The 27,813-nt window shown below is 38.4% G+C and overlaps 1 protein-coding gene across 1 annotated transcript in view; it reads left to right on the top strand.

Moving 5' to 3' along the window:
* The first annotated feature begins 983 nt into the window (after positions 1-983).
* The window catches only part of PCYOX1 (prenylcysteine oxidase 1), a 31,477-nt gene continuing 4,647 nt past the window's right edge, over positions 984-27,813 (top strand). The window contains exons 1-5 of the mRNA XM_074208197.1: positions 984-1,146; positions 5,993-6,199; positions 14,089-14,263; positions 18,581-18,792; positions 19,202-19,354. Of these exons, the coding sequence (XP_074064298.1) occupies positions 999-1,146; positions 5,993-6,199; positions 14,089-14,263; positions 18,581-18,792; positions 19,202-19,354 (895 nt within the window). The 5' untranslated portion in view covers positions 984-998. The remainder of the gene's footprint in view (positions 1,147-5,992; positions 6,200-14,088; positions 14,264-18,580; positions 18,793-19,201; positions 19,355-27,813) is intronic.

Below are 27,813 nucleotides of genomic sequence, written 5' to 3'. Positions count from 1 at the left end.
TGACTCTGACCTATTCACTTAATCTCTGACTGATTAGTAAAATGAGGATAATTGTCTCTGTCTCAGGGGTGTATCAGTAAAGTTCTTTGCCAACCTTAAAGTGCCCTATGAATGTTGTTATTATATAGTAACACATTGGTGAATATGTGGATATAGGCCCTAGGACTCTTCAGAGGTTCTCCTATCTCTCTACTGGTTTCTTTTTTTGCTACTGTTACTCATCCCCTACTTCCACCTCTAACATGAATGTCTTTTCATGAGAATATCCTCAGTCTTCTTGGACTTGAAGTCAAATCCTGTCTTAGCCACTTGCTGTCAGTGGGAGCCCGGGGCAATAATTCACTTCACCGTTTCCAGCTTCAGTTTCCTCATCTGTAAAATGTGAGAGTGAGTCTCCATTAAAATACATGAATGGCTCTGTAAAATTGAACGCACTATCTCCATAAACGTTGGCTTCATTCTTTTATTGATTCTCCCCCCTCCCCAACCACTGATAATAATAATAATACTGATAACAATAATACTGATATAATACTGATGATGATAATAATAGTAATAATAGTAATAGTAACAATAATAGTAACAATAATAGTAATAATTAATAACAACAACAACAACAACAACAACAACAACAATAATAATAATAATAATAATAATAATAATGGGCTGGGCTAGATGACCTTTCAGTCTCCTTGCAATTCTGAAATCCTTTCCTTCCTGGGTGTTGTGGAATGAATGAAAGAGTGCCCTTAATGTCTTTGCTCCGCTCGCCAGCCCCTCCAAGGGTTTCTGCAGCCGCCCTCCCAGAGGGGCGCCACTTTGGGGCTCAATAGCGGGTGGCGCTAGGCGGCTGCCGGGCCGGAGGAGGAGGAGGGGAGACGACCGGGAGGAAGCAGCGGGGAGGAGGGAGGGAGGGGCGGGGCGCGCAGGCTCCACCTCCCTCTGGTCACCTGGCAGCACCCCCGGCGCTAGCGAGGAGCTGGCGAGCGTGTGCGGCCATGGCCGGCGAGGGGCTCCCGCGCGCACCGCTGCGGCGCCTGGCCGCCCTGCGGGGCCTCCCGGGGCCCCCTCTGCTGCTGCTGCTGCTGTTGCTGCTGCTCTGCGGCCCGGTCCTGGGAGAAGGACGGGCCGCTCCGGAAAAGATCGGTAGGAGAGCCGGGCACGCCGAGGAGGGAGGGAGGGAGGGAGGGGAGTGCCTGCCCATCCCCCGCTCCCACTCGCGACCGCGACGCAGCCCGCTGTTGCACAGCCTTTGCCCCGGACTGGAAGGCCCCTCTCCAGGGCAAAGTGCTCTAGCTGCAGAAAAGATGGGGGGGGGGGGCGGAGAGAGCCAGCCACCAGTGACTGATCCAGCGTGAGCTGGGAGCACAGCGGGGAAGCCACTCGCCCCCACACCAGCCTGGCTCTTTAGTAGCCGAGCCGGAATTGGCTCCGATTCTCGGGGTAGCCGGGTTGTGGGGAAGGAGCCAGGAGATGTAGGTCTGACTCCCAGTCCTATCAGTTGGGTGAGCAAAATCCCTTACAGCTGCCGGGCCTCAGTTTTCCTTCTCCATCTAATGGGCCAGGTAGGCAGCTGCTTACGAAGGAAATAAAATGAGAAGAGCAAGGGACTGAGTGGCATATTTTAACATTATTTTTTTAAAATTTGTGTCCAATTTGTGATTTCCTCCTACCGAATGCTGAACGGTTTCTTTCCCCTCTGACATTCTGCAACTCCACAGCAAATTCTGCTTTATTTTGCTGGGTGAAGCTGGATAATGGGGCTGACTAACCATGTAGGGAGGCTTTTGTGATCATAGGCTTGGAACTGCAAGAGACCTTAGAAGTCATCTAATCAAGCTCGTTGCTGGGCCTCAAATTCCTAATTTGTAAAGCACCAGGGCAGTTTCAGATGATTTCTTGACCTCCAGTTTGAAATCTAAGATGTTTATGCCCCTTTACCGAATGGGAACCAAACTTCTGTGGGTAAAGAAATGAAGTAGAGGAATATAAGAGAGAAAGGAAGGAGACTAGGTCCAAGATCACAGGTAAGACTACTCAAACCTGTGGACTGTTGAATAGGGAGCAAAGAGAGGGCTTTGGGAGGGCCCAGAAAGGTGATTTTTGCTTTTCTTTAAAAAAAATTAATTTTTGCCAATTATATGTAAAAATAATTTTCAGCATTCATTTTTATAAAGTTTTCTTCTACCCTTTCCTCCCCCTCCCCCTCAAATAGCAAGTAATCTGATATGGGTAATACGTGCACCATCATGTTACTCCATATTAGTCATGCAGTGAAAGAAGAATCAGCACAAAAGGGAAAAACCATGGGAAAGAAAAAAAGCAAAAAACAGATTTAAAAAAGTGAAAATTGTGTGCTTTAATCTGCATTCAGATTCCATAGTTCTTTCTTTGAATGTGGATAGCATTTTTAATCACAGTTCTTTTAGAATTGTCTTTGATAAGTGTACTTCTGAGAAGGCTAGATCTGTCATAGTTGATCAAGTTGCTATTACTGTGTATAACATTCTTTTGGTTCTACTCAATTCACTCAGCATCAGTTCATGTAAGGTTTTCCAGGTTTTTCTGAAATCTACCTGATCATGCTTTCTTATAGAACAATAGTATCCATTACATTCATATATACCACAACTTGTTCAGCCATTCCTCAATTGACCAATCTTCCCTCAATTTCTGTTTCTTTGCCAAAGTGACCTTTTCTGCAAGTAAACATGATAATACCTCATGTTTATACAATGCTTTGTTTCCTTACAAGTTTCCCCTTGAAGGAGGACTTGCAAACATCTACTTTCCCATTTTACAGATGCTGAGGGTGAGTGAGACTTAGCCAGAGATAGACTTGACCAAAGGGGGGAGGTAGGAAGTTTTAGAGTTGATACTGGAACGTAGATCTTCAGACTTCCAATCAGGTAGTTTTTTTTGTTATTGTTTTAACTAAACTAGATTTCCTCTCAATCCCAAACTCTAGCATTTGTAGTGAGTTCATGGAGATTGGAGGAGCACAAAAAATAGGTCACTTACTTTGGACACTGGCCTTTTCCCAACCTTTTGGAGTAAATTGTCAGCCAGGAGCACAGATTGTTCTTTGGATATAGCTTGTATGCTCCTATATTTGACTGGTGAGAATTGCATAAATCAAGAGTAACACATAAGTAATCATTTAAATACAGAAGAGACAGAGGTTGAAGGCTACTCCTTCCTCATTTCTGGTGGTAATCAAAGGCCTTTTAAATTGGGGGGGGTTAAGCATGCAATTCTACATAGATGAAATGAGAAGAGTACTGAAGTGAGTGGCAAATTTTAGTATTCCTTTTTTTTGCATCAGATTTGTAATTTTTTGGTATAGATAACACCCTACCAAAACTGTTGATGGAAAGTTATTGTAATACAGAGCCCTGATAGAAAGCCACTGAGTCAGAAAGACCTCCAAATCTCTCTTCTGATAAGTAATCCCTTGATGTGCACCCCCCCCCAAAAAAAAAAAAGTTGAACGTGGCACTTAGGGATTGAATTTGTTGCCTTGAAGGCCTCCGGGCCCACTTGGCTAGCCTTGCTCTGACTCTATTTGAACCTAAATCCTTTAGTTTCCTTAGATAAGTCTATTTTTGTCTTAGATCAGATTACTTTATTGGTTACCTCTCCTGTCTCTTGTTAGAAGTCCTTCATTACTCTTCACAGTGGAGTGTAAACCTAGTTTTCTAAGGGACGTCTCCAAATTCTGTCAGGATCTCCGAAGCTGGAAAAACTTGATGGTAACTGAGCTCAGTGATGAATTGTCTGTATGAAATTAGACTGGCTAAGTCTAGAGAAACTTATCACCAGAACATAATATGTTATATTCTGTCACACACATTCAAGGCTGTGATGTCAGTGAAGGCTTCCTTTGCCAAAGTTATCTACTGTACCAGGTTTTTCATTGTATATATTATTCTTATGGACTGGACTCAGAGAAGTTTGAGAAGTGCAGAAGAAACAATATTGTTGCTAAATCAACTTGTATTTGATTAATATCAATTGAGACATCTCTGCTTTTGTATGGGGCGGAACATTTTATTTAAAATTATTCATTCTTCCCCTATTTTTCTAGTCACAAGTCTTGAAAATTACACAATTGCTTCTTCCTACTCTTGTAGCTCTTAAGAAACTGTTCCTTGTCATTCATTTGAGGTTTTAAACCTCTATGATGACTGCAACTTGACTGATCACAAAACAATTCTCTATGTGTATGGATGGTGGGATTTTCTGTTATTAAAAATTAATTGTGCATGTAAAGAGTAATATCAAGTATTAATTTTTGTTCCTTCTTATCTCCCCTTCCCTTTTCCCACTGGAAAAAAGAAAAAAGTAACTAAAAAAAGAAAAATGTAACAAATATGATTAGACAAACAAATTTCCACATTGGACATTTCCAGAAGTGTTATATTCTTCATATTTATAGTCCATGTTAAGAGAGGGGATAAGATTCATCAACACCAGTCATCTGGAACCAGGGTTGGCCATTGTTTGGATTAGAATTCTTAAATCTTAAAATTGTTATTATTATATTATAAATAGTTCTCCTTATTCTGTTCATTTCACTTTGCATCAGTTCCTGAAGTCATCTCAAGTTTCTCTGAAACCTTCTCTTTCGTTATTTCTTATAGCCTCATAACATTCAATTATATTTATATGTCATAATTTGTTTAACCATTCCTTAGTAGATGGGCAATCCTTTTATTTTTTTTAGGGTTTTTTTTTTTTTTGCAAGGCAGTGGGGTTAAGTGGCTTGCCTGAGGCCACACAGCTAGGTAATTATGAAGTGTCTGAAGCCAGATTTGAACCCAGGTACTCCTGACTCCACTGAGCCACCTAGCCACCCCAATCCTTTTATTTTCAGTTCTTAACTGCCAGATAAAGAACTGCTCTAAGTATTTGTGTGCAATTAATAAATATGCACAGATTAAATATGATAAAAATGCATACAAAATAAATATGAGATGAATAATATTAAAAATTGTTCTTTTTTGCACTTTCCTGTGAATACTTTCTTCCTAAGTCTATATTGTCCTTCCATAGTCTAGAATTCATAGGATCATAGATTTAGATCTGGAAGAAGCCTTAGAATTTTGCCTTGACCAACTCCCTCATTTTAAAGCTGAAAAAAATTAAAACTGAAAATTAAATGATTTACTAAAAGTTATAAGAGCCACATTTTAAACCCAAGATCTGTTGATCTCCCTCTTGCTACCTGGCTCTGTTGTCAATATCAATATCTGCTTACCAGTTTCAGTTTCAAGTCTCTGTTGCTGCCATCTTTCAAGTCCTTTATTTCCTGTTAATAATAACTGACATGTTGATCATATTTTAAGGTTTACAAAGTGCTTCATGTCTCTTTTCACCTGTAACAACCTGTGAGATAAGTAGTATGAGTATTCTTCTGTAGCACATTGCTCATCTCCTAGTTGCTTAAATGTTTGCTGCATTGAATTTGTACAGATGAGGAAAACAACATTCATCTTAAATGATTTGTCCAAGGTCACACAGCTTGTAAATGAGAGAGACTTGGACTTTAAAACCTAGTCTTAAGATCCCACATCTACTGTTTTATTTATTCCACTAGAGAATTCTCACCTATACCTTAGGAAAAACTCTTAGAGAGGCAGTATGGTATAGTGGAAAGAGAACCTGCTCCAGCATTAGGAAGAGTTAGATTCAGGCCCTTGGCAAGTGACCTTGGCAAGTCCCTTCTCAGGGCCCCAGGCAGCTCTCTTACAGGCAGCAAATTGGAGAAGACTTGTCCATCTATATTGGTAGAACAAATTTTCTCACACTGAAGAAATTCTATAGAAATAAAGTTATATAAAAATAAAACCTCCTATAAAAATCAAATCACCTCTCTGGACAAAAACAATAATAACAATAACATAAAACCTGAAAACAAAATGATAAACTACTTGCTAACCTTGATTTCAGGAAGGAATATAATTCTCTCATTACTTTTTTTTCCCTCTAGCTATCATTGGAGCTGGGATTGGTGGCACTTCAGCATCATACTACCTACGGCAGAAATTTGGGAAAGATGTGAAGATTCATGTGTTTGAGAGAGGAAAGGTTGGAGGTCGCCTGGCTACTCTCAATGTGGAAGGGCAAGACTATGAAGCAGGAGGTTCTGTCATACATCCTCTAAATCTGCATATGAAGCGCTTTGTCAAGGAACTGGGTACTTGAGTTTTCTGTTCTTAGTGACTTAGGTTAATGCCATCTGGTGACCTATGTCTATTTTTATCTGATAGAACTAAACTTAGCATTCTTTTTTTTTTTTGCTCTCAAGTTCTTACATTTTATTTGTTTTTCAATTATATACAATATATGTACCCATCATTTTTTGCAAGGCTCTGAATTCTACAATTTTCCCCCCTCCTCCCTTCCCCCCCGAAGGCTGTCTGACAGTCTCTACATTGTTTCCATGCCATATATTGATGTAAATTGAATGTTATAAGAGTAATTATAAGAATAAACATAAACCCCCTCCCCCCAAGAAGATGGGAAACCTCAAGAATAGAGAGAGAGAGAAAAAAAAATGTACTTTAGTCTGTGTTTAAATTTCAATGGCTCCGTCTCTGGGGTGAGTTGCTTTCTTTATCATAAGTCCACCAGAGAAGTTGCTTCTATATTTTCCCCACAGTTGCTATTACTTGTACTTCCACTCTATTTCTCCCCACTCTCATTTATTCTATTCTCTCTCTCTCCTTTCATCCTGGCCCTGTCCAAAAGTGTGTTGCATCTGAGTACCCTCTCCCTTGATCTTCCCCCTCTTCGATCACCTATTCCCTCTCCCCCCCGCCAATTCTCCCTAATCCCATCCCTTTCCTCCCATCCTTCTCCAGGGCAAGACAGATTTCCTCACCCTATTAAGTGTATATGTCATTTCCTCCCTGAGCCATTTCCAATGAGAATGAAGGCTCACTCATTTTCCCTTGCCTTCCCCCCGCTCCCCTCCATTGAAAAAGCTTTTTTTTGACACTTATGTGAAATCTCTCAGCTTCTTCTTCATCTCCTTTTCCTTCCTCACAGTACTTTCCCCATCGCTCATTGACTCCATCCCTTTACCACATCATATGATTATATTCTGCTCCTTCCTATGTGCTGTCTATATATGCTCCTTCTAACAGCTCTTATAAATGAGAAAGTTCATATGAGTATCAATATCTTCTTCACATGCAGGAATACAAACAGTTCAACATCATCAAGTTCCTCATAGTTAGTCTCTCTCTTCCACTCCCTCTATGGTTCACCAGAGTCCTGTACTTGGAAATCAAACTTTCTGCTTAGCTCTGGTCATTTTGCTAGGAAAGTTTGAAAGTCCCCTGTTTCATTGAAAATCCTTCTTTTCCCCTGAAAGAGGATGCTCAGTTTTGCTGGGTAGTTGATTCTTAGTTGTAAACCAAGATCTTTTGCCTTCCGGAATATCATATTCCAATCCCTAAAAGCCCTTAATGTAGATGCTGCCAGATCCTGACTATGGAGCCTCGGTAGTTGAATTGTTTGTTTCTGGCAGCTTTTAGAATTTTCTCTTTGATTTGGGAGTTTTGGAATTTGGCTATAATATTCCTGGAAGTTTTTCTTTTGGGATCCCTTTCAGGCGGTGACCAGTGAATTCTCTCAATTTCTATTTTACCCTTTGCTTCTAGGATCTCAGGGCAATTTTGCTGTATTATTTCTTGAAAAATGAAGTCTAGGTTCTTCTCCTGGTTGTGGCTTTCAGATAGCCCAATAATTTTCAAATTATTTCTTCTGGATCTGTTTTCAAGGTCCATTTTCCCATTGAGATATTTCAAATTTTCTTCTAATTTTTGGCTTTTTTGGAAGAATTTTATTTCTTCCTGCTTTGTTGCAAAGTCATCAGCTTCCTTTAGTTCCATTTTGCATTTGAAGGAGTTATTTTCTTCAGAGAGCTTTTTTATCTCCTTTTCCAGCTGGCCAATTCTGCTTTTTAAGGCATTCTTCTCCTCATTTGCCTTTTGTTTTTTCCATTAGTCCTAAACTGGTTTTTAACATATTATTTTCTTCAGTATTTTTTTGTATTTCTTTCACCAAGCTTTTGATTTGGTTTTCATGATTTTTCTGCATTGTTTTCATTTCTCCTCCCAATTTTTCATCCACCTCCCTTAATTGCTTTTCAAAGTCTGAGTTCATCCACAGTCTGAGCCCATTTTCTATTTTTCTTGGAGGTTTTGGATATGGAAGCTTCGATTTTGTCATCATCTGAGTATGTGTTTTGATCTTCCTTGGGACTAAAGTAATTCTCTATGGTTAGGTCCTTCTTTTTCTGTTGTTTACTCATTTCCTCAATCCAAGACTAATTTACAGTGCTTCCAAGGCTTTGGGTTTTTTTTTTTTTTTGGACACCCCACTGGGACCTCTATTCCTCCAAGGTCTTATGCTCTCTGGCCCGTGCTTTGGTATGTAGCTGACCACAGCACTGCCCTCTGCCCTGGGGTTGTAAAGCGGGATCCAGCTATCTTAGTAAGGAAGCCCAAACTGCACCCTGAGTCTAAGTGTAGGCAAACAACAGAATGCTACCCCAGAACAGAGAAATCTCTGCAGACTGCCCTTACTGTCTCTGGGGGTGCAGGCTGCTTTCTCCCGATTCTCGCTGCAGGTTCTGCAGCCGGTGCTCCTCACTCCACACTCACCCAGGTGCAGCAGAGTTCCCTTCCAGCCCCTTCAAGCTGTGCTGGGCTGGGCTGGGCTGGGCTGCGCTGTGGGCTTTTTTCCAACCCCTGGTTCCTGGTGAAACACACCTTTCCCGTGGAACTTCTAAGTTATCTTGGACTGGGAAAATGTATCACTCAATCTTTCTGTGGGTTCTGCCCCTCTAAATTTTGGCTACAGCCTGTTTTTTTGGGGTTTGGGGGTCGGAGTTGGGGAATGCTGCTTTCATGCCACCATCTTGGCTCCACCCTCTAAACTCAGCATTCTTGAGACCTTTTTTTTTAAAGGTTAGTTAGAAAAAAACTTTTCTATATTTTTTATTTTTCCCTTATAACCCAAGGTAACACCTTGGGAACATATTTACCATTCCAAATATGGTAGTGGAAGTTGGGAGAGTGTTCTATTTACTTAAAATTGTTTTCTGAATGATTGAGAGCAACTACAGGAGAATTACTGTGGTGGCCATCAAGGGTGTGCTTATTAGCCACTGATTTTGTGTCTTAAAAGCATGATATTTGAAAGTGGGAAACCCCCTTATTTTTCATATAGAGAAGTAATGTTTGGCCTTCATTTTTGAAGAAGGTCATGACATCAGGGAGGTGATGCCCTGACAAGCATGTGAATTTGATTTGAGTGGGGAGAGGGGGATCACCAGCTTCACCCTGTCCTCCAGAGCCGTCTGGGTCCAGTGACCAGATATGAATCAGGACAACTAGAAATGAACCTGGATGCGAGACAGTCAGGGATAAGTGACTTGCCCAAGGTCACACAGTTGGTAAGAATCAAGTGTCTGAGGTTGGATTCAAACTCCTGTCCTCCTGACTCCAAAATCAATGCTCTATTCACTGTGCCATTTTTGTACAAGGTCATGCATCTAGTTAGTGGCAGAAAAACTTTTAATATCAGCCCACTCTGGACCCTAGGTCTTGTGACTCTCTACAAAGTGTCCATTCTATTATAATAATACTAACAACAATAGTGAGAGTATGATAAAGTTATACATTTATAAATATCATATATAAATATTTGTAGATATATAATTTTATCACTAATAATAACTTATATAATTATTAATAATTAAATATAATAATGATGATTATGCCTGGGTTAGGATCTACGTCTTTGATTTCATTGGCATAGAGGACTTTCAAGTGATGAAACACCATCTAGCAGTGTAAGACAGCAATTTCTCTTCAGTTTCTATTTTTTGCAAGGCAGTTGGATTAAGTGACTTGTCCAAAGTCACACAACTAGATAATTATTAGGTATCTGAGGCCACATTTGAACTCAGATCCTCCTGACTCTAGGGCCGGTGCTCTATGCACTGTGATACCTAACTGTCCCCCAATTTCTTTTTTACATGGTTTTTCCAGTGCACTGAGAGATTAAGGGACTTGCTGTCAGTCAACTATTAGACAGGACTTGAACCCAGGTCTTGGGTCTTCACAACTTGCTCCCTGTACTAATAGTACATCATATTGCTTTTACAATAGCAAGAATAATTGTTAGTGTTTAAATGCCATTTTAAAGTTTACAAAATGCTTTTCAGATATTATCCCACTTATTCTCCTAATTACCTTGTGAAGTTGGTGCTGTTTTGCCAATAAAGAAACTGAAGCAGAGAGAGAGATGAAGTTGACATGCCTCAGGATCACACAGCTAATAAATGTCTGAGGCAGGATTCTAATTCAGGTCTTCTGACTTTTCTTCTGCACTGTTAGTTTTAGTATTCAAACAGGAATGGGGTTCTGGTAGGCAGGACCAGGAATTGAGAGTTGCATGGAGAGTGAGGAGGATTTAGGGATACAGTGCAAGATGTGGAAGTTTGTGTTATAGCTGGTCTTATCCAGAGCATTCAGTTATGCAGAATAGACTGATTTTCATGCTATTTTTTTGTTTTGGAAAATTCTGTGTACTCCACCACTTTCAGACCTTTTCAAAAGTAATAAAGATAAGAGGGCAGCTAGGTGATGCAGTAGAGAGAGCACCGGCCCTGGAGTCAGGAGTCCCTGAGTTCAAATCTGGCCTTAGACACTTAATAATTACCTAGCTGTGTGGCCTTGGGCAAGCCACTTAACCCCATTGCCTTGCAGAAACTAAAAAAAAAAAAAAAATGATAAAGATAGTAAGTGGACCTGAGACTGGAACCCAGGATTATTGCCTCCAAAAACTGCTGTTTTTTTCACTTACCTCATGCTGGTTGGCTCTAGAACTGAACAAAATGGCACATCACCAAGTTACCAACTATCAGATAGCAGATGTTCTAGTCAGAGAGTAGCTGTACACGTAAATTCAATTAAACATTGATGTAAAAAGTTTTCAGGAAGGTTAGTGTCCTGGACCCACAATGCTGGCTACATTTTGAGCAAATATTCATGACAGAGTCAATATCGAAACCTAAGAGAACATCAGTATCAATAATTCAAACTCAGAAATGCCTACTGAATCTTTGGCTTATATTTCTGCCTTATTTCTTGGCCTTTTCATTTCTTTTCTCTGAGTACAAGCTAATAGCAATTGAGAAATAGAGTGTATTCAAGCTTGAAGGGATCTTAGTGATCATCAGCTTAAAACACACACACACACACACACACACACACACACACAAACACTACACACACACACACACACACACACACACACACACACACACACACACACACACACACACACCCAGGAACAGAACCAGAATTTCAGCCTCTGAAGTCTTTTCCAACATTTGCATTTCCTGGTTCTGTTGGCTCTGCCACTGTTACATGGCATTTGAAGTTTTTGCAGTCAGTTCTCAATGTCTCTTATTAGGAGGAACATTGATTAACTGCAGCATATCTGGGGAGGGTGGCTAGCCCCAGAAAACACCAGCTGTACCTCAGGAGAGAAGGCTTGAGCAACTTGGAAGTGTGGAGCCTGGAGGAGACTTAAGGGGAATGTGATCACTTATCTTTTGTAAGATATTTATTTGAAGGGCTCTTGAATGAAAAAGAGATTAGAATTAAACTCTGTGGCTCCAGAGTACAGAATTGGGATCAATAAGCAAAAGTACCAGGGAGTATTTGGTACCTGGGACAGCTAGGTGGTATAGTGGGTAGAGTGCCAGGCCTGTAGTCAGGATGATCTGAGTTCATACAGGTACATGAGCTGTGTGACCCTGGGCAAGTCACTTAACCCGGTTTGCCTCAATTTCCTCATTTATAAAATAAACTGGAGAAGGGAATTGTAAACCACTCCAGTATCTTTGGCAAGAAAATCCCAAATGGAGTCATAAAGAGTCAACCTCATCTGAAATGATTCAATTACAATAGACAAAAATCATAGAGTAAAAGTTCACTTTGATAAAAGCAATATTTGTGTGTGTGTGTATGTGTGTGTGTGTGTGTTTGTGTGTATGTGTGTGTACACAGGCAACTAGGTTAACTTTGTGGATGTAGCACCAGGTCTGCAGTCAAGAAGACCTGAGATCAGTTCCACCCTCAGCCATTCACTATCTGTGACCCTGGGCAAGTCACTTAACCTGTTTGTCTTAAACCACTGGAGAAAGAAATAATAAACTACTCTAATATCTTTGTCAAAAAAAATCCCATGAGGCAGCTAGGTTGCTCAGTGGATAGAGCACCAGTCCTGGAGTCAGGAGGAAGGACCTGAGTTCAAATTCGGCCTCTGACACTTAATAATTTTCTAGCTGTGTGACCTTGGGCAAGTCACTCTTAATTTCATTGCTTTAAATAAATAAAATAAATAAAATTTTAAAATATTAAAAAAAAAAGAAACTCCCCTATGGGGTCATGACTGAATGACTTAACAACAATAAATATATATGTGTGTGCATATTTATATTTGTGTATCTTTATGTATATATATATATATATACATATATATATACAATACATTGAACATGTATATATTATTACAGTGTGTGTAAATATATACATATATATTTATATATATACATATATATATATATATACACACACATATATATTTACATACACTCATAAAAAACAATTAGAATTGAGTTGGGTTACATCACAAAGAGTATACCTGCGGTTTATAGATTATGGATAAAGATACTAAGATCCAGAGAAGACAAGGTGATTTGTCTAAGGTCATATTAGAGTCAGAGCTAGGTCTAGAAATGCATTTTCTGACTCCCACACTGATTGGAAAATCACAATTCTGTTAGGAAGCCTACTCTCCCTTTTTGCATCCTACACAGAAATGCACACACACACACACACACACACACACACACACACACACACACACACACCATCTCTCTGCCTCTGTTTTCCTACAACATCCCCCCCCCCCCCTTTTCTTCTTACCTCCTTTTTCAATCTACATAAACTGTGAATGCACAGACTCACAATCTTTGTCTAATCAACCTGGGTGCAGTGTCTTCAAACAGGAGCCAAAAGATGAATGACAGAGATGCATATTAGGGGCAGTGGAGGGTATGGAGTCATAAATGAGGATGTCAGTGGTGCAAGAATCAAGGAGAGAAGAAATGGAATATTGAAGGGAATTTTTAAAAAGGATTCTGTTTATGCTCAAATTCTACATGTTTAGGTTTCAGCTGGGGAAGCAAGGGTCACTCCTAATGCTGATTCTATGAATAGTAGTCCTTGGCAAAATAAAAGCTAGTAGATTGCTTGAATCGATTATTTCATGTTTGAAATCCCCACTTAGCTGCTGTTTTGGAAGTCTGAATTTCTACAGTTAGCTTCTAAATAAGAAAGTTTTTTTTTTTGGGAGGAGGAGATAGATTTCCCTTTCCAAAAAGTATTTTATTGATGCTCTTTTATTCTTCCCAAACTGTCACTTCCCAATCTTCCTAATCACTCCCCCTTCTTCATAACAAGGGTAGTCGAACAAAACAAATCACTACACTGGCAATGTTTGAAAACATCTGCTTCGCTCTGCTTCATTCTGCTTCCATTCAGAATCTGAGAAACATCAGTCCTCTCAGGTTGTAATTAGTCACTGCAATGACCAGAGTTTTGGAGTCTTTCAGTGTTTTTCTTTTTTTAATTATCATCATGGTCATTGGACAGCTAGATGGTTCTATGGATAGCGTGTTGGGTCTGAGTTCACATGTGGTCTCAGATACTTATTAGCTGTATGACCCTGGGCAAGTATCCTAACTTTTTTGGCCTCAGCTTCCTCAACTATGAAATGCACTGGAAAAGAAAATGGCAAATCACTTCAGTATCTTTGTCAAGAAAACCTCAAATGGGGTCAGAAAGAATGGGATGTCACTGAACAACAACATTGTGGTATTGGTCCTGCTTATTTTGTCCTCCCATCAGTTTTTGCGAGTATTGTATTAGATTGCTTCTTCAAGTGATATCCAATATGTATATGAATCATTGACTTTTCCTCTTTCTGTTTTTGCAGATCTCTCCACAAATCAGGGTGTAGGTGGCCTCATGGGTATTTATAATGGAGAGAATTTTGCGTTTGAAGAGAGCAGTTGGTTCATCATAAACATGATTAAACTCGTCTGGCATTATGGATTTCAGTTTCTTCGGATGCATATGTGGCTAGAAGATGTCTTAGACAAGTTTATGAGGTAATTGTTTTAATCATAAAAAATTTGTTATTAAATTTTATGGAATTCCAGTTTTGGGATTTTTGTCCCCCAGATTTTCTCCTGGCTGCATAGTATTGTTAAGAAAATGGTTGGGATCACTGAAGAGATTTTCTCCATTCACATTGCCTTGCAAACAAAAACAAAAACACTAAGTGCAATTGGAGAAATGTTCTTGAGGAATATGTCAAACTTGTTCAAGTCATGCTGGCAGGGGTAGATAATATTTAGATTTTTTTTAGCCTGACCTATTCTGGGTGTCATCATGATAAGATCAGACAGCAAAAACATTAGCTTGAAGAATGATTCACCTTTGGTAGCATTTTAAAGCTTACAAAAACTTTGAGGTACAGAATGTAGTCATTGGAATTGTAGTCAGCATTACCCTCATTTCTTGGAGGGAAGTGAAGTGATTATCCAAGGCCACCCAGCAAGGATCAAATCTGGATTTGAACTCGGGTTTCCTGACTGTTAGGTTAAATGTTCTTTCCACAATATCAGGCTGATTCTTTATGGGTCTTATGTAGTTAAGATTTTTATTAAGATTTAAAATTTACTTGCAACTTAATTCTCTTTCAAGACCTAGCCTAAGACATAGAAATGAATTTAGGGTTAGGGAATGGATGGGGGGGTGGCAGTGGTATATGTGCTTATTGGAATGGCTAATTCTGAACTTTATGGAGAAAGGACCTGTGGATACAAGATGGAGTTAAGAGTAATAATTTATTATCCTGACTATCCTGCCAAGTGAATAAAGTAAGTGCCAAAATATCAAATTACAAACCATGTAATGTAAACCCACTCCTTAGCTCAAGTGGGAAAAACATGCTTTTATTTCTTAAACCTTCTGTTAAATGTAATAGATTTCTTGCTTCCTCCAACTTTAATTTCTGGGTTTATGAAATTTAAACTTTTTGGTGTTTCTTTTGTGTCCTTGCAATCTCATTATAGTCCACTTTCTTCTGAATGATCTGTCAGGGCCCCTAAAGACATTAGAAGGAGCAAACGTTTGTGAATCAGTCATCAACTGAGAGACAAAGTTCCTTTAAAAGTCAGTAGATAACTTGTTTCTACAGGCCCTGGAAGCCAGGTAGGCAGGGCTGGCTGTGCAGGTACTATATCTTTGGGGGGTTTCAGCAAGTAGGGAATTGTTTGTTTGAGTAATAGAGAAGGAAACCTTTTGGGCCAGTTGTAGCCTAAGCCTTAAATAAGAGCCAGCAACCAGCAACAGATGAACGTGTCTCAAAAGGAGTCTCAGAATTTTGGAAATTGTGAGTGCTAGATGCTGCTGCTACAAATAAGTCAATGAGTATTTGCTTCTAAAGGGGCTTTCAGTAAAATGTCACAATTCCCAAGCTCTTTGGAGTTGTGACTGATGATCTCCTTGTCTGTTTGATTACATGGAAAGATATATGTAAAATTTTTTGGAGAGAAGCAATTAGAGTTAAATGATTTGCCCAGAGTCACACAGCTAGTAAGTGTTAAGAGTGGAATTCCAGGGCTGGGGCACTACATAGCTGTCCCAAGATATATATGTATCTTATATGTATCTATTTGCATGTTGCTTCCTTCATTGGAATGTAAGATCCTTGAAGACAGATACTCTTTGCTTTTTTCTTTGTATACTTAATACTTAGCACCGTGCCCAGCCCATAGTAAATGCTTCCTAAATGTTTATTGATTGGTTGAAAAGTACTGTATGTTATCAAAGCAAATTAGAATTTTCTTTTCAGAATTTACAATAACATCTGGAATATTTGGGGAAGTCCCAGACTGGGACAAAGCTAAGGTTGGAAAGCACTAAGTGAATGGAGGGCTAATGGGGAAGCTGGATCACTTGACTCACCTTGTTTCATTTCATCATAATTCTTGGCAAATCTGAATATCATATAATTGCAAGATATTTTCATTCATATTCAATTTATTTGTAGAGCACAGAAACCTAGCTTTGCATATATATATATATATGAAAATTTTTTTTTTGTCTGTGTGTGTGGGGGGGAGTGGTAGTGGTGGTGGTGGTGATGGCAATAGTAGTAGTAAAAGTAGGTTTGCTCAGGAAAGAGTCATTGGCTTCCCCTGAAGTTGGCCTGGTTAAAATTCATTTCCTTCAGGATATTTTGCTGCCTCATTGGTAATCATTATCGAATATATGTTTCCTCAATTTCATAAAGTGTGTGTGTGTGTGTGTGTGTGTGTGTGTGTGTGTGTGTGTGTGTGTGTGGTTCATGGGGGACAATGGGATTCTTAAAAATGTAGGTTGTATTAGACAAAGAACCATGCAGAAGTTTCTGGTGACTTACTGATAAAATCAGCAAGGCAAACTAGTTTAGAACAGCTGCACTGGGGTGACTCATTTTTGAGGGAAAGTCTGGAGTTAGTAGACAGGTTTCCTAAGAGTCTGGCCTACTCTTTCTTTCCTCCTCAGTTGTGTAATTTTCCACTGCAGTTCTGTTGGGCCTTTTACACCTTTCTCAAAGTCCAAGTTCATGAAACTTTCTTCTATAGCACTTGAAACAGACAGACAGACATTCTCTCTCTCTCTCCTTCTTCCTTCCCTTTCCATTTCTCTCCCCTCCCCTTCTCTCTCCCTTAGAATGAAAGCTAGATTTAGAGTATAATTCCAACTCTATCACTTACTGCCTATGCCAATTCCAATAAATCCTTTGATCTCTCAGGGTCTCAACTTTATCTATAAAATAGGTGGGGCTGGGAATGGACTAGATTACTAGAATCAATGTTAAATAAAAGCAAATCCCTACTGGTTGCAAATTGGCCTAGAAAGCCTCAAATTAAAATTATCTTTGTTATATTAGATTTTTATATATATTTAAAACATTTCCCAGTGACTTTTTTTTTAGATTTTTTCAAGGCAATGGGGTTAAGTGGCTTGCCCAAGGCCACACGGCTAGATAATTATTAAGTGCCTGAGGCTGGATTTGAACCCAGGTACTCCTGACTCTAAGGCCGCTTATCTATCCGCTGCAGTTATCTATCCACCTAGCCGCCCTTCCCAGTGACATTTTAATCTGATTCCTGGTTTGGGAATTTTGGGGGCCACTTGTGACAATGGATTCTGAATTTGATATCTTTGGATTAGATGATTTCTAAAGTGTCTTCTAGCTCCAATTCTATCATAGGAGATCAGAAAAAGGTTATATGGAAGAGGACAGACTTGAAGCATAGGTAAAATATAGAAAGATTTGGAAATGCAGAGAAGAAAATATACAAGGCTTTGATTTGGGGGTGAAGAGGGGGCCAGTCACCAGTTTTACCTTGATAGAGTGAAGGGTTCATAAACCCTTCAAATTATAAAAAGCTTTTAATCCCAAAGTAAGAGATATGGACTTGATTCTTTAGATTAGTTCTGTCAAACTCAAATAGAAACTGATCCCTGCAGGCTACATATTGACTTAGAAAATCATATATCAACATTACCTATTTTTTATTGTATTTTTATTTGTTTTTAACATTTCCCAATTACATTTTAATTTTGTTTAAAACTCTGCTATAGACTATAGGAGCCACAGACTTTTGAGTAAAAGACTGTCTTGGTGGAAGGGGTGTTTCAGTAAGATTTATTTGTTAATAATATATTGGATGGATTAGATGAGGAAGAGATTAAAGTAAGAGATAACTATTATTACCCTCAATCATGCTTAAAGTGGGACTGTAGCTGTGGCAATATAATGGAAAAAACAGATATTTTGAAAGTAGAATTGATAGAAATTGGTGGCTGTTTGACAACGAATGTTAGGGAGGTATCAAAAATGAGTCTGCCTAGTTGACAGGGAAAAGATCATAAGATCTTGATCCTTTAGAGAATTAGGAAAGTAAGGACAGTCAACCAGTTTTTCTTCCTTCTTTCCTTCTTTCCTTTTTTCTTCCTCCTCCTCCTCCTCCTCCTCCTCCTCCTCCTCCTCCTCCTTCTTCTTCTTCTCTCTCTCTCTCTCTCTCTCTCTCTAACTCTCTAACTCTCTAGAGGTCTCTCTCCCTCTCTGAAGAGGAATATGAATTTGGTTTTAGGACCATGTTGAATGTGATGTGGTGATGGTAGGACAGAAAAGGGTAGATAGAGCCAATATGCTGTAGAAGATCAGGGACTAAAACTCAGGAGAGGGACTAGGGCTAGAAATATCCTTCTGTCTTTTGATCTCATAATACCATTTTTCCCTTCTTTCTTCTATCCCTACCCCTTCCCCACCCCTCTCACGCTGATTGCCTCTGGAAACACAAACTGGGGGTTCAGGAATTATTCTCTTCAGTACTTAATGGTCCTTTTCCCTCTTTTCAATGAAGGATTTACCGCTATCAATCCCATGACTACTCTTTTAGTAGTGTGGAAGGCTTGCTGCATGCCCTAGGAGGGGATGAATTCACCGGAATGCTCAACGGGACCATTCTTCAGTCTTTGCAGAAAGCAGGATTCTCAGAGAAATTCCTCAATGAAATTGTTACCCCAGCCATGAGGGTCAATTATGGTCAGAGCACAAGCATCAATGGCTTTGTAGGTAAGCTAGCATATTCAGTTTGCTTTGGATCTATTGTTTCGTAAAAGGATTGTGGTTGTAACAGCTCCTGACTTCTCTATATCATTTTCATATTAGAGAATAGCTTTTGTTCCACAAGACCATGGAAGGTCTATGATGAAGAGAGGGCAGTCTTTTTCTTGGCTTTCTGTTTATAGAAGGCTAACAAATAGCTAATGGAAATAAAGATGAAACTCACATAGAATCAGCCTTCTTCTTACTCCTGAGTCTTTGAGTGGGAAATTATGAAAGATCCAAACATAACTTCATCCATCCCATTGCTATTCTGAGCTGTGGAACAATGCTGACAAATTTGGGGAAAGTGAATAGATAAGAAGTCTTCTTTTGTGGTCTGTCTGTCTTTTTAAAACTTTGTTTTTCTCTCTGACAGGTGCAGTGTCCTTGTCAGGTACAGATTCTGGATTATGGTCTGTAGAAGGTGGAAATAAACGTGTTTGTGAAGAGCTCCTTCAGTCTTCCAAAGCTTCATTTATCTTTGGCTCAGTGATGCATGTAGAAGAGAAAGCAAGGACCATGCAGACAGGTAAAGTTCTCTGCAAGTTTTTCATTTGTCTTCCTACTAAACTGTTCCAAAGATGATTGTTTAGTGCTTGGGGTTGGATGGGGTGGGGGCAGTCAGAGAAGTCTTCCTATTCCTTTTCATTCCGACATCCCAAATTTACCATTTTTGTGTTCATTTCAATTTAACAGACATCTCTCATTGGTGCAGTGGATAGAGTACCAGCCCTGGAGTCAGGAGGACCTGAGTTTGGGTCTGACTTCAGATACTTGACACTTACTAGTTGTGTGACCTTGGGCAAATGACTTAACCTTGGTTGCCTTGCATCCAGGACCATCTCCACCCTTCCTGATTCATATCTGACCACTAGACCCAGATGGTTATGGAGGAGAAAGGAAGGCTGGCAACTTTGCACAGCATCCCTTTCACTCAAATCCAATTCATGGGCTTGTCATGGCATCACCTCCTTGATGTCATGGTCTTTTTTGAGAACAAAGAGAAAAAAAATCAACATTCAGAATACAAAATAAAAAATTAAATAGTCCCTACCCTCATAAAGCTTGCATTATGCTTGTTGCATAAAATCTTCACAAAGATAATTAAATTCAAGGTAATTTGAGAATAGAAGAAATATTAACAATTAGAGGCTGAGATGGAATGACCTAAACCTTCAAAAAGGAAGTGTCATCTGACTTGAGTCCTGAAGGAAGATAACTATTCTAAGAATTAGAGATGAATTGCTTGTTGTCATTTCTGACTCTTCGTGACCCCATTTGAGGTTTTCTTGGCAAAGATGCTGAAGTAGTTTGCTGTTTCTTTCTCCAGCCCATTTTATAAATAAAGAAATTGAGGCAAACAAGGTCAAAGGATTTGCTTAGGGTCACATAACTGAGTTAAATCTTTGAGCCCATATTTGAACTCATGAAGATAAGTCATTTTCTTTTTGTTTATTTTTGTAAGGGGATGGAGTTAGATGACTTGTCCAAGGCCACACAGCTAGGGAATTATTAAATGTCTGAGGTTGGATTTGAACTCTGATCCTCCTGACTCCAAGGCTGGTGCTCTATCAACTGCATCACCAAGCTGCTGGGGGAATATGAGTCTTTTTGGCTCTAAGATCCAGCCCTCTATTAGCTGTGGGGGACAATTTGGGCAAAGGTATGAAAGAGAATTGGGATGTCAATTTTAGAGCTCAGCTCCTTGATTGCTTTGACTGGAATATAGAGAATAGGAAAGTGAATAAACAAAAAAGCATTTATTCAGTGATCACTATGTGTGAAGCATTGTGGATTCACATACTAAGGTAATTCCTGCCCTCAGGGAACTTACATTTTAATAGAGGGAGGCAACACAGAGATGTGGATTAGGGACTTAGAAGGATTGTTTGGTTTGAATCATCCCATCTATGACAAATAGAGCCAAAGGGGAAAGATTAACATCCTCTCCAACGCAAGTGCAATATTTATTTGATTATGGTTCCAGATAAAAAGGAATGATGACCACATTCAACTTAGATCAATGTATACCATGGAAACAATGTAAAGACTAACAGACTGCCTTCTGTGGGGAGTAGGGGGAAGGAAGTAAGATTGGGGGGAAATCACAAAATTCTAAATAAACAAACAAACAAACAAATAAATAAATAAGTAAAAATAAGAAAATAAATAAATAAGGGGGGGAAAGGAATGATGATGATTGAAGAGTAAAGTATAGTAGGAATGACCTAGATATAACTGGGTGACTGAGGCAAAGGTGAGTTATTTGAAATGAAGATGAAAATGTAGGTCATAGCCTGATGTGGTGGGCCTTATATTTGAGGCAAAAGTAGTTCTTTTTTTCTTTAAAGGCAATAGAGAACCTCTAAAGATTTTCTTTAAAATATTTTTATTATAATAATAATTGTTAACAAAAGTAAGTAGCATAATAAACATACAAAATAAAAAAAGATTAGAATATTATAAGGTGGCTAGGTGGCACAGTGGATAGAGCACTGGCCCTGGAGTGAGTAGTACCTGAGTTCAAATCCAGCTTCAGACACTTAATAATTACCTAGCTGTGTGACCTTGGGCAAGTCACTTAACCCCATTACCTTGCCAAAAAAATAGAATATTGTATAAAAACTTTTTAAAAGAATCAAATGAATTAATAAGCAATTAAAAAACAAAAAAGCTTTTGACTTACATCTCCTTGATCTGATGATGTCTCCTTGATCTGAAATGATGCTATTCTGTCTGCTTCCTTTTTAAAAAAATATAGTTGGGGGCAGCTAGGTGGCGCAGTGGATAGAGCACAGGCCTTGGAGTCAGGAGTACCTGAGTTCAAATATGGCCTCAGACACTTAATAATTACCTAGCTGTGTGGCCTTGGGCAAGCCACTTAACCCCACTGCCTTGAAAAATCTAAACCCCCCCCCCCAAAATATAATTGGCTGTGTGGCCACAGTTCTGGGTCTGCCATTCTAGATGATTTGTGAAGCTCTTTTCCAAATTTCCTTTATGCTTCAGATTTAACATTTTTATGGCATTATAATATAGTATTAGATTAATAAACCATAATTTATTAGGCCACTCACCAATTATTGTACATATTGATTGTTTTATCTTTTTTGTTGTTGCTAATTTTATCATTTTAGTGGATATTAGATATTATCTTAAAGGATATCTTGTTTTGAATTTTTCTGATTGTTAGGGTTATATGGTCAAACATGTGTCTTAGGAAGGGAACATTGGGAGCTATCTGGAAGGTGAATTGAAGAGTATGTAGTGTATGTAAATTGACAAATTATTACTATAGTGAGGTGAGAAGTTCTGTGAGTCTGAAATAGGCAGGGTATACTTGGAGATATTAGGTATTGATGACAGAGATATAGAAGACTTATCATTGGAGTAGATATGGGAGAGGATGGTAAGAGGTAGTGGGAAAAGTCAAGGATGATTTGGATGATTCAAAACCTTGCAAAAAATGATCATTGAAAACTACCATTGCATGTAGTTGGAAAAATAAACAAAATATTTTTTTTTTATCAATACCATTATCTTTACTAAAAGAGAATGGGGCTTCTTAAGGTTGAGTTGAATTTTTGGTGTATACAATTTGAGAGAGGGAGATGGAACAGCTAGCAGGCAGTTGAAAATGTGGGACTAAATTTCAAGAGAGATTAGGGTTTTGGAGATGTCTATGAAGGGGATGATTGAAAATATGAGATCATGAATTCAGTAATAGAAGAATATAAAGAGAGAAGAGAAGAACTAGTATCTTAGAGGAAAGCTAAGTTTAGGGGGCAGAGGCTAAATGAAGAACCAACAAAGAATAATATAAAAAATAATCAAGCAGAGAGAAGGAAAACTAGGTGAGAGCACTGTTCTTGAAGTCAGGGAAGGTGAGAATATCAAGAAGAGGATAGATCAACAGTGTCAAGTACTAAAGTAAGGTTAAAGAGGATGTGAACTGAGAGAAGCTCACTAGATTTTTTTTTTTAGTAATCTTGGAGAAAACAGTTTGGTAGAATGATCAGAAGCCATATTCTTAGAAGCTAGTGACAATTAAAGGAAGGTGAACTGTAAGATAATAAGCTGGGGATGGTAATGTCAAAGTGAGGATTTTTCAAGGATAGGAAATCCCTGAGTATATTTGAAAGCATTATTGATACAACTGGAAGATTAGGAGACACTGGAAATGAGACAAAGGAGAATGATTTGTAAGACAAACTTGCAAAAAAAAAAATGGAAGGAAATGAGATCATGGCATAGAGAGAGAAGTTGGCCTTGATAAGGAGAAAGTCTAACTCCTTCAGAGAGACTGGTTCAAAGAAGTAGAAGATAGGTAAAAATTTAGAAGGGTTTTGGGATTTTGAGTAGGAGAGATGAAACTCATGATGAATAGCCTTAATTTTTTAGATTCTAATTGGAAGGGACTACAGAGACCATCTAATTCAACCTATACATGAGCAAGGTCCCTGATAAATGGCTGTACAATCTTCACTTGATTTCCAGCAGGAGGAATCTATTATCTGAGGACTATTTCAGATCTATCGAATTCTTGGGGCAGCTAGATGATACTGGGTCTGGAGTAAGGAAGTCTCTTCTTTTTGAGTTCAAATCTGTCTTCATATACTTATTAGCTGTGTGACACTAGGTAATTCACTTAACCCTGTTTGCCTCAGTTCTTCATTTATAAAATGAGCTGGAGAAGGAAATTACAAACCATTCTAGGATCTTTGTCATGAAAATTCCAAATGGGGTCAACAAGGAATTGAATGGGACTGAAAAATGATTGAACAACAATTGTTAGGAAGTTCTTCCTTCCACCATGCTGAAATCTGCACTTCTTGACTTCTACATATTGTTCCTAGTTTTAACCTCTGAATTCAAACAGAATAAGTCTAATCTTTCTTTTGCAAGACAGTTCTTCAGGTATTTCCCTTTGGTATCTTGTCTCCCTCCACCCCTTCCATACTTCTTGCCATGTAAATATGCTTTCTTTTCATTTTCAGTTCTAGTTAACCAGATCCCCATATAGTTTAAGTTCTATCACATCCTTATTCTTATCTGGATATTCTTCAGTATCTCATTAATGTTTTTTCCTTAAATATGGTGCCCAGATCAGATGTAATACTTTATATATTGTTTGATCAGGGTAGAGTATAATGGGGCTGTTTAATTTAATTTGATTTAATCTTTAGCATTATGAATCTTATCCTGCATTTTTGAAATGTCATATTCCACTGCTGTCTCATGTTGAGTTCACTAAGACCCTCAGATCTTTTTAAAAAGCTAGTAATGACTTCCCCATCTTAATGCTTGAGTTTAAAAAACATCAAAAATACATTTAATTACTATTTATCCCCTAAACTTTCCCCAAATGTCTCCTCTTACTCTCTCCTGGAGATCCATCTCATATAACAACCATCTTATAACAGTGAAGTTGAATTTTTTTTTTTTTGGACAAAAGTTTAAGACTCCATTTATCTCTAAATTATAAGCCTGTCCTGATTTTTTTGTATCCTGATTCTGCAGCCAATTAGTATTCCTTCTATATTTGTGTTATTTGCAAGTCTTATAAATTAGCTATAATGAAATTATTGATATATAAAAATAGCAGGGGGCTAACTAAGCATGGATTCCTATGACGTGCACTACAGATTTCTATTCACATTGACATCAAATAAATCATAGGCTCCCATGATCTTTGCCAAAGAAGAAATAAAATTAATTTTTCTTTAAAAATGAATACTGACTTTTGTTTTTATATCACCTTCATTTCTCAATATCTTCCTCTTCCCTGCTCAGATAGCCTTTTAAAAGATTCCTGTTAAAAGAGTCCTTTTAATAATGAATTGGCAAAAACAACAACTGAAAAAAAATACAATATCTAAGTCTGATGGTATACGTAATATTCTATACCTACAGTTCTTTATGTCTACAGAAAAGGAATGTAGGTTTATTTTCTCATGTTTTTAAGGCCAAGTTTGGTTGTTATAATTACAAAGTTTCTCTGTTGTTGCTGTTATTCTTTCCATTGACATTGTTGCAGTAATTGTGTATTTTTTTTTTTGCTTATTTCACTTTGTTCATATAAATTTTCTTGTGTTTTTCTGAATTCTTCATGGGTTTTTAAGATATAGTAATATTTCAATATATTGTGTGACAACAATTTGCTTAGCTTTTCCCCATATGATAGGTTATGACTATTATAGTGTATATAGAGGACTTTTTCTATTTTTGACCATTTTGAAGTACCGGTCTAACAGAGGAATCTCTGGATCAAAGGATATGGACATTTTAGTGACACTTTCATAATTTTCAAAAATGGTTGGTCCAGGTCACAGCTCCACTAAGAGTGTGTTAGTGATCATGATGATGATGATGATGTTTTTTCTTCATTCTTGAAGAAGACCATGACATTAGGGAGGTGATGCTATGACAAGCATGTGAATTGAATTTGAGTGAGAGGCTGCTGTATTAAATCACCAGTCTCACTTTTTCCTCTGGAACTATGTGGGTCTAGTGGTCAGAAATGAACTAGAATGACTGGAGATGGCTCTGGATGTGAGACAATTAGGGTTAAGTGATTTGCCCAAGGTCACACAGATAGTAATTGTCAAGTGTCTGAGATCAGATTTGAATTAGGGTCCTTCTAACTCCAAGGTCAGGGCTCCATTCATTATACCTCCTAGCTGCCTCTGTGTTAGTCATACTGTATTCCAAGTCCCTCTAACATGAACTTTCTTCTTTTCCAGTTTCTTGGGTATGAAGTGAAACTTCAGAGTTATTTTGATTTGCATTTTTCTCATTATTAATGATTTGGAGTAATTTTTTTATACAGTTTGTTGTTCTCATACTTTTGAGAATTGAATTTTTTAAACAACTTATTTATTGAAAAATAGCTCTTGATTTTAGGTATGTTTTCTATATTGGAGAGCAGATTTATCAGAGCTTTATTTAATGCAACTTTTTTTTGTTTGTTGGTTTTTAAGGTTTTTATAAGGCAAACGGGGTTAAGTGGCTTGCCCAAGGCCACACAGCTAGGCAATTATTAAGTGTCTGAGACCAGATTTGAACCCAGGTACTCCTGACTCCAGGGCCGGTGCTTTATCCACTACGCCACCTAGCTGCTCTAATGCAATGTTTTTGACACCAATCATCAATATTCCCTTATCACTCTCTTGCTGATTTTGTTAAACCAAAAGTTTTTTAATATCATGGAATGAAAGTTATCTGTTTCAACTTTTTTGACAGTTTACTATCCTTTCTTTGGTTAAGAAAGCTTACTGTAGCCATAATCAACAAAGATACCTAGTAGGTCACATGTAATTAGATTTGTAAAAGATTCTTATATCAGAGTTGCCTAAGCTTTCCTTTTTGTTAATTGAAATTTTATTTTCTAGTTATATGCAAAAGTGGTTTTTTAACATTCATCCATTTGGAAATTTATGAGTTTCATATTTTTCTACCACCTTCCCTTCCCTCTCCCTTCCCCATGGTGGTGAATAGGCTGGTAAAAGTTGTACATGTACATTTGTGTTTAAAAATATTTACATATCAGTTATTTTGTTTAAGAGGAATTACAACTAAGGGTAAAGAAAGAAAACCAAAGATAGGAAGGAAAAACAGAACTTTCAAAAAAAGTGACCATGGTATGCATTCATACTCTTATGCTTTTTTCCTTTGGATGTGGATAGCATTGCTCATAGCAGGTCTCTCTCTGAATGATCCTTTATCTCTGAACTGCTGGGAGGAGCTGCATCCATCATAGTTGCTCATTTCACAATGTTGTTCTTAACGTGTACAATGTTCTTTTGGTTCCTGTTCTCTTCACTCAGAATCAGTTCATGTAATTCTTTCCATGCTTCTCTAAAGTCCAACCACTCATGATTTTCTTATAGAACAATAGTACTCCATAACATTCATATACCATAACTTGTTCAGCCATATCCCAATTGATGGGCATTCCCTCAAATTTCTAATTCTTTGCTACTACAAAAAGAGCTGCTATAAATATTTTTGAATATGAGACTTTCCCCTTTTTTATGATTTATTTAAAAAATATAATAGCCTAGCATTGATATTGCTGTGTCAATTGCTTTTTGGGCTTAGTTTCAGAAAAGTTGCAGAACTTGAAAAAAATGTGGGAGTAGGATCAGAGTAGGATGAATCAGGATTAAAAATCGGGAAACTACAAACAATGATAAAGCAAGGATGCTCAGAATTTAATGATGATGATATGGTAGTGTTCTGCAGATATCAGTCAAGAAGAACAACTAATCCCTCATCTAGCCCTTGTGTCAAGAGTATGAGAATAGGAACAAGGTTTCTATCAGTGATAGAAGGTTGTGTCCAGAGTGGTGAAGGAAAGAGTTCATTAAAGAGGTTACCTGAGTGCAAGTAGAGTTGGAGGGAGAGAATTAGTGGGACTGCAGAGAAAAAAAGATGAAGTGGAAGTCAACACTGAGCTAAATAGAAGAAAAAAGAATGACTGTCAATCCCTGCCCTTAAGGAGCTGACGTTTTAATGGGAAAAGACCACACATAAAAGGAAATTGAAAAAGAGGATGAAATGGTGGAAAAAGAAATCAGGAGAATCAGGAGCAGGGCCCAAAGAGGAATAAAGGTGTGAACATCACTGGCCTAGGTAGCTATTCTTAAAATTGAGCTTTTTTTCCCCCCTAGGTTTTTGCAAGGTAAATGGGGTTAAGTGGCTTGCCCAAGGCCACACAGCTACGTAATTATTAAGTGTCTGAGGCTGGATTTGAACTCAGGTACTCCTGACTCCAGGGCCTGTGCTCTATCCACTGCACCACCTAGCCCCCCCCCCCCTTAAAATTGAGATTCTTGAAGGAGATAATTAAACAGGAAAAAGGGATCATAGAGACTGAAGAATCAATTTTTTTTTTTTGCAAGGGTGGCAGAATCTTCCAGGTTGAGAAGGCTCCTGGAAAATTGTTTAGAAAGTAGTCCAGGGTGGAGAAGCAGGGTTCCAGGGAGG

This window comes from Macrotis lagotis, chromosome 1 (assembly GCF_037893015.1).
Source record: "Macrotis lagotis isolate mMagLag1 chromosome 1, bilby.v1.9.chrom.fasta, whole genome shotgun sequence".
In the NCBI taxonomy this organism is placed as follows: domain Eukaryota; kingdom Metazoa; phylum Chordata; class Mammalia; order Peramelemorphia; family Peramelidae; genus Macrotis; species Macrotis lagotis.
The sequence above is the reverse complement of the archived record's forward strand: the minus strand, read 5'-3'. Positions and strand labels throughout refer to the sequence as shown.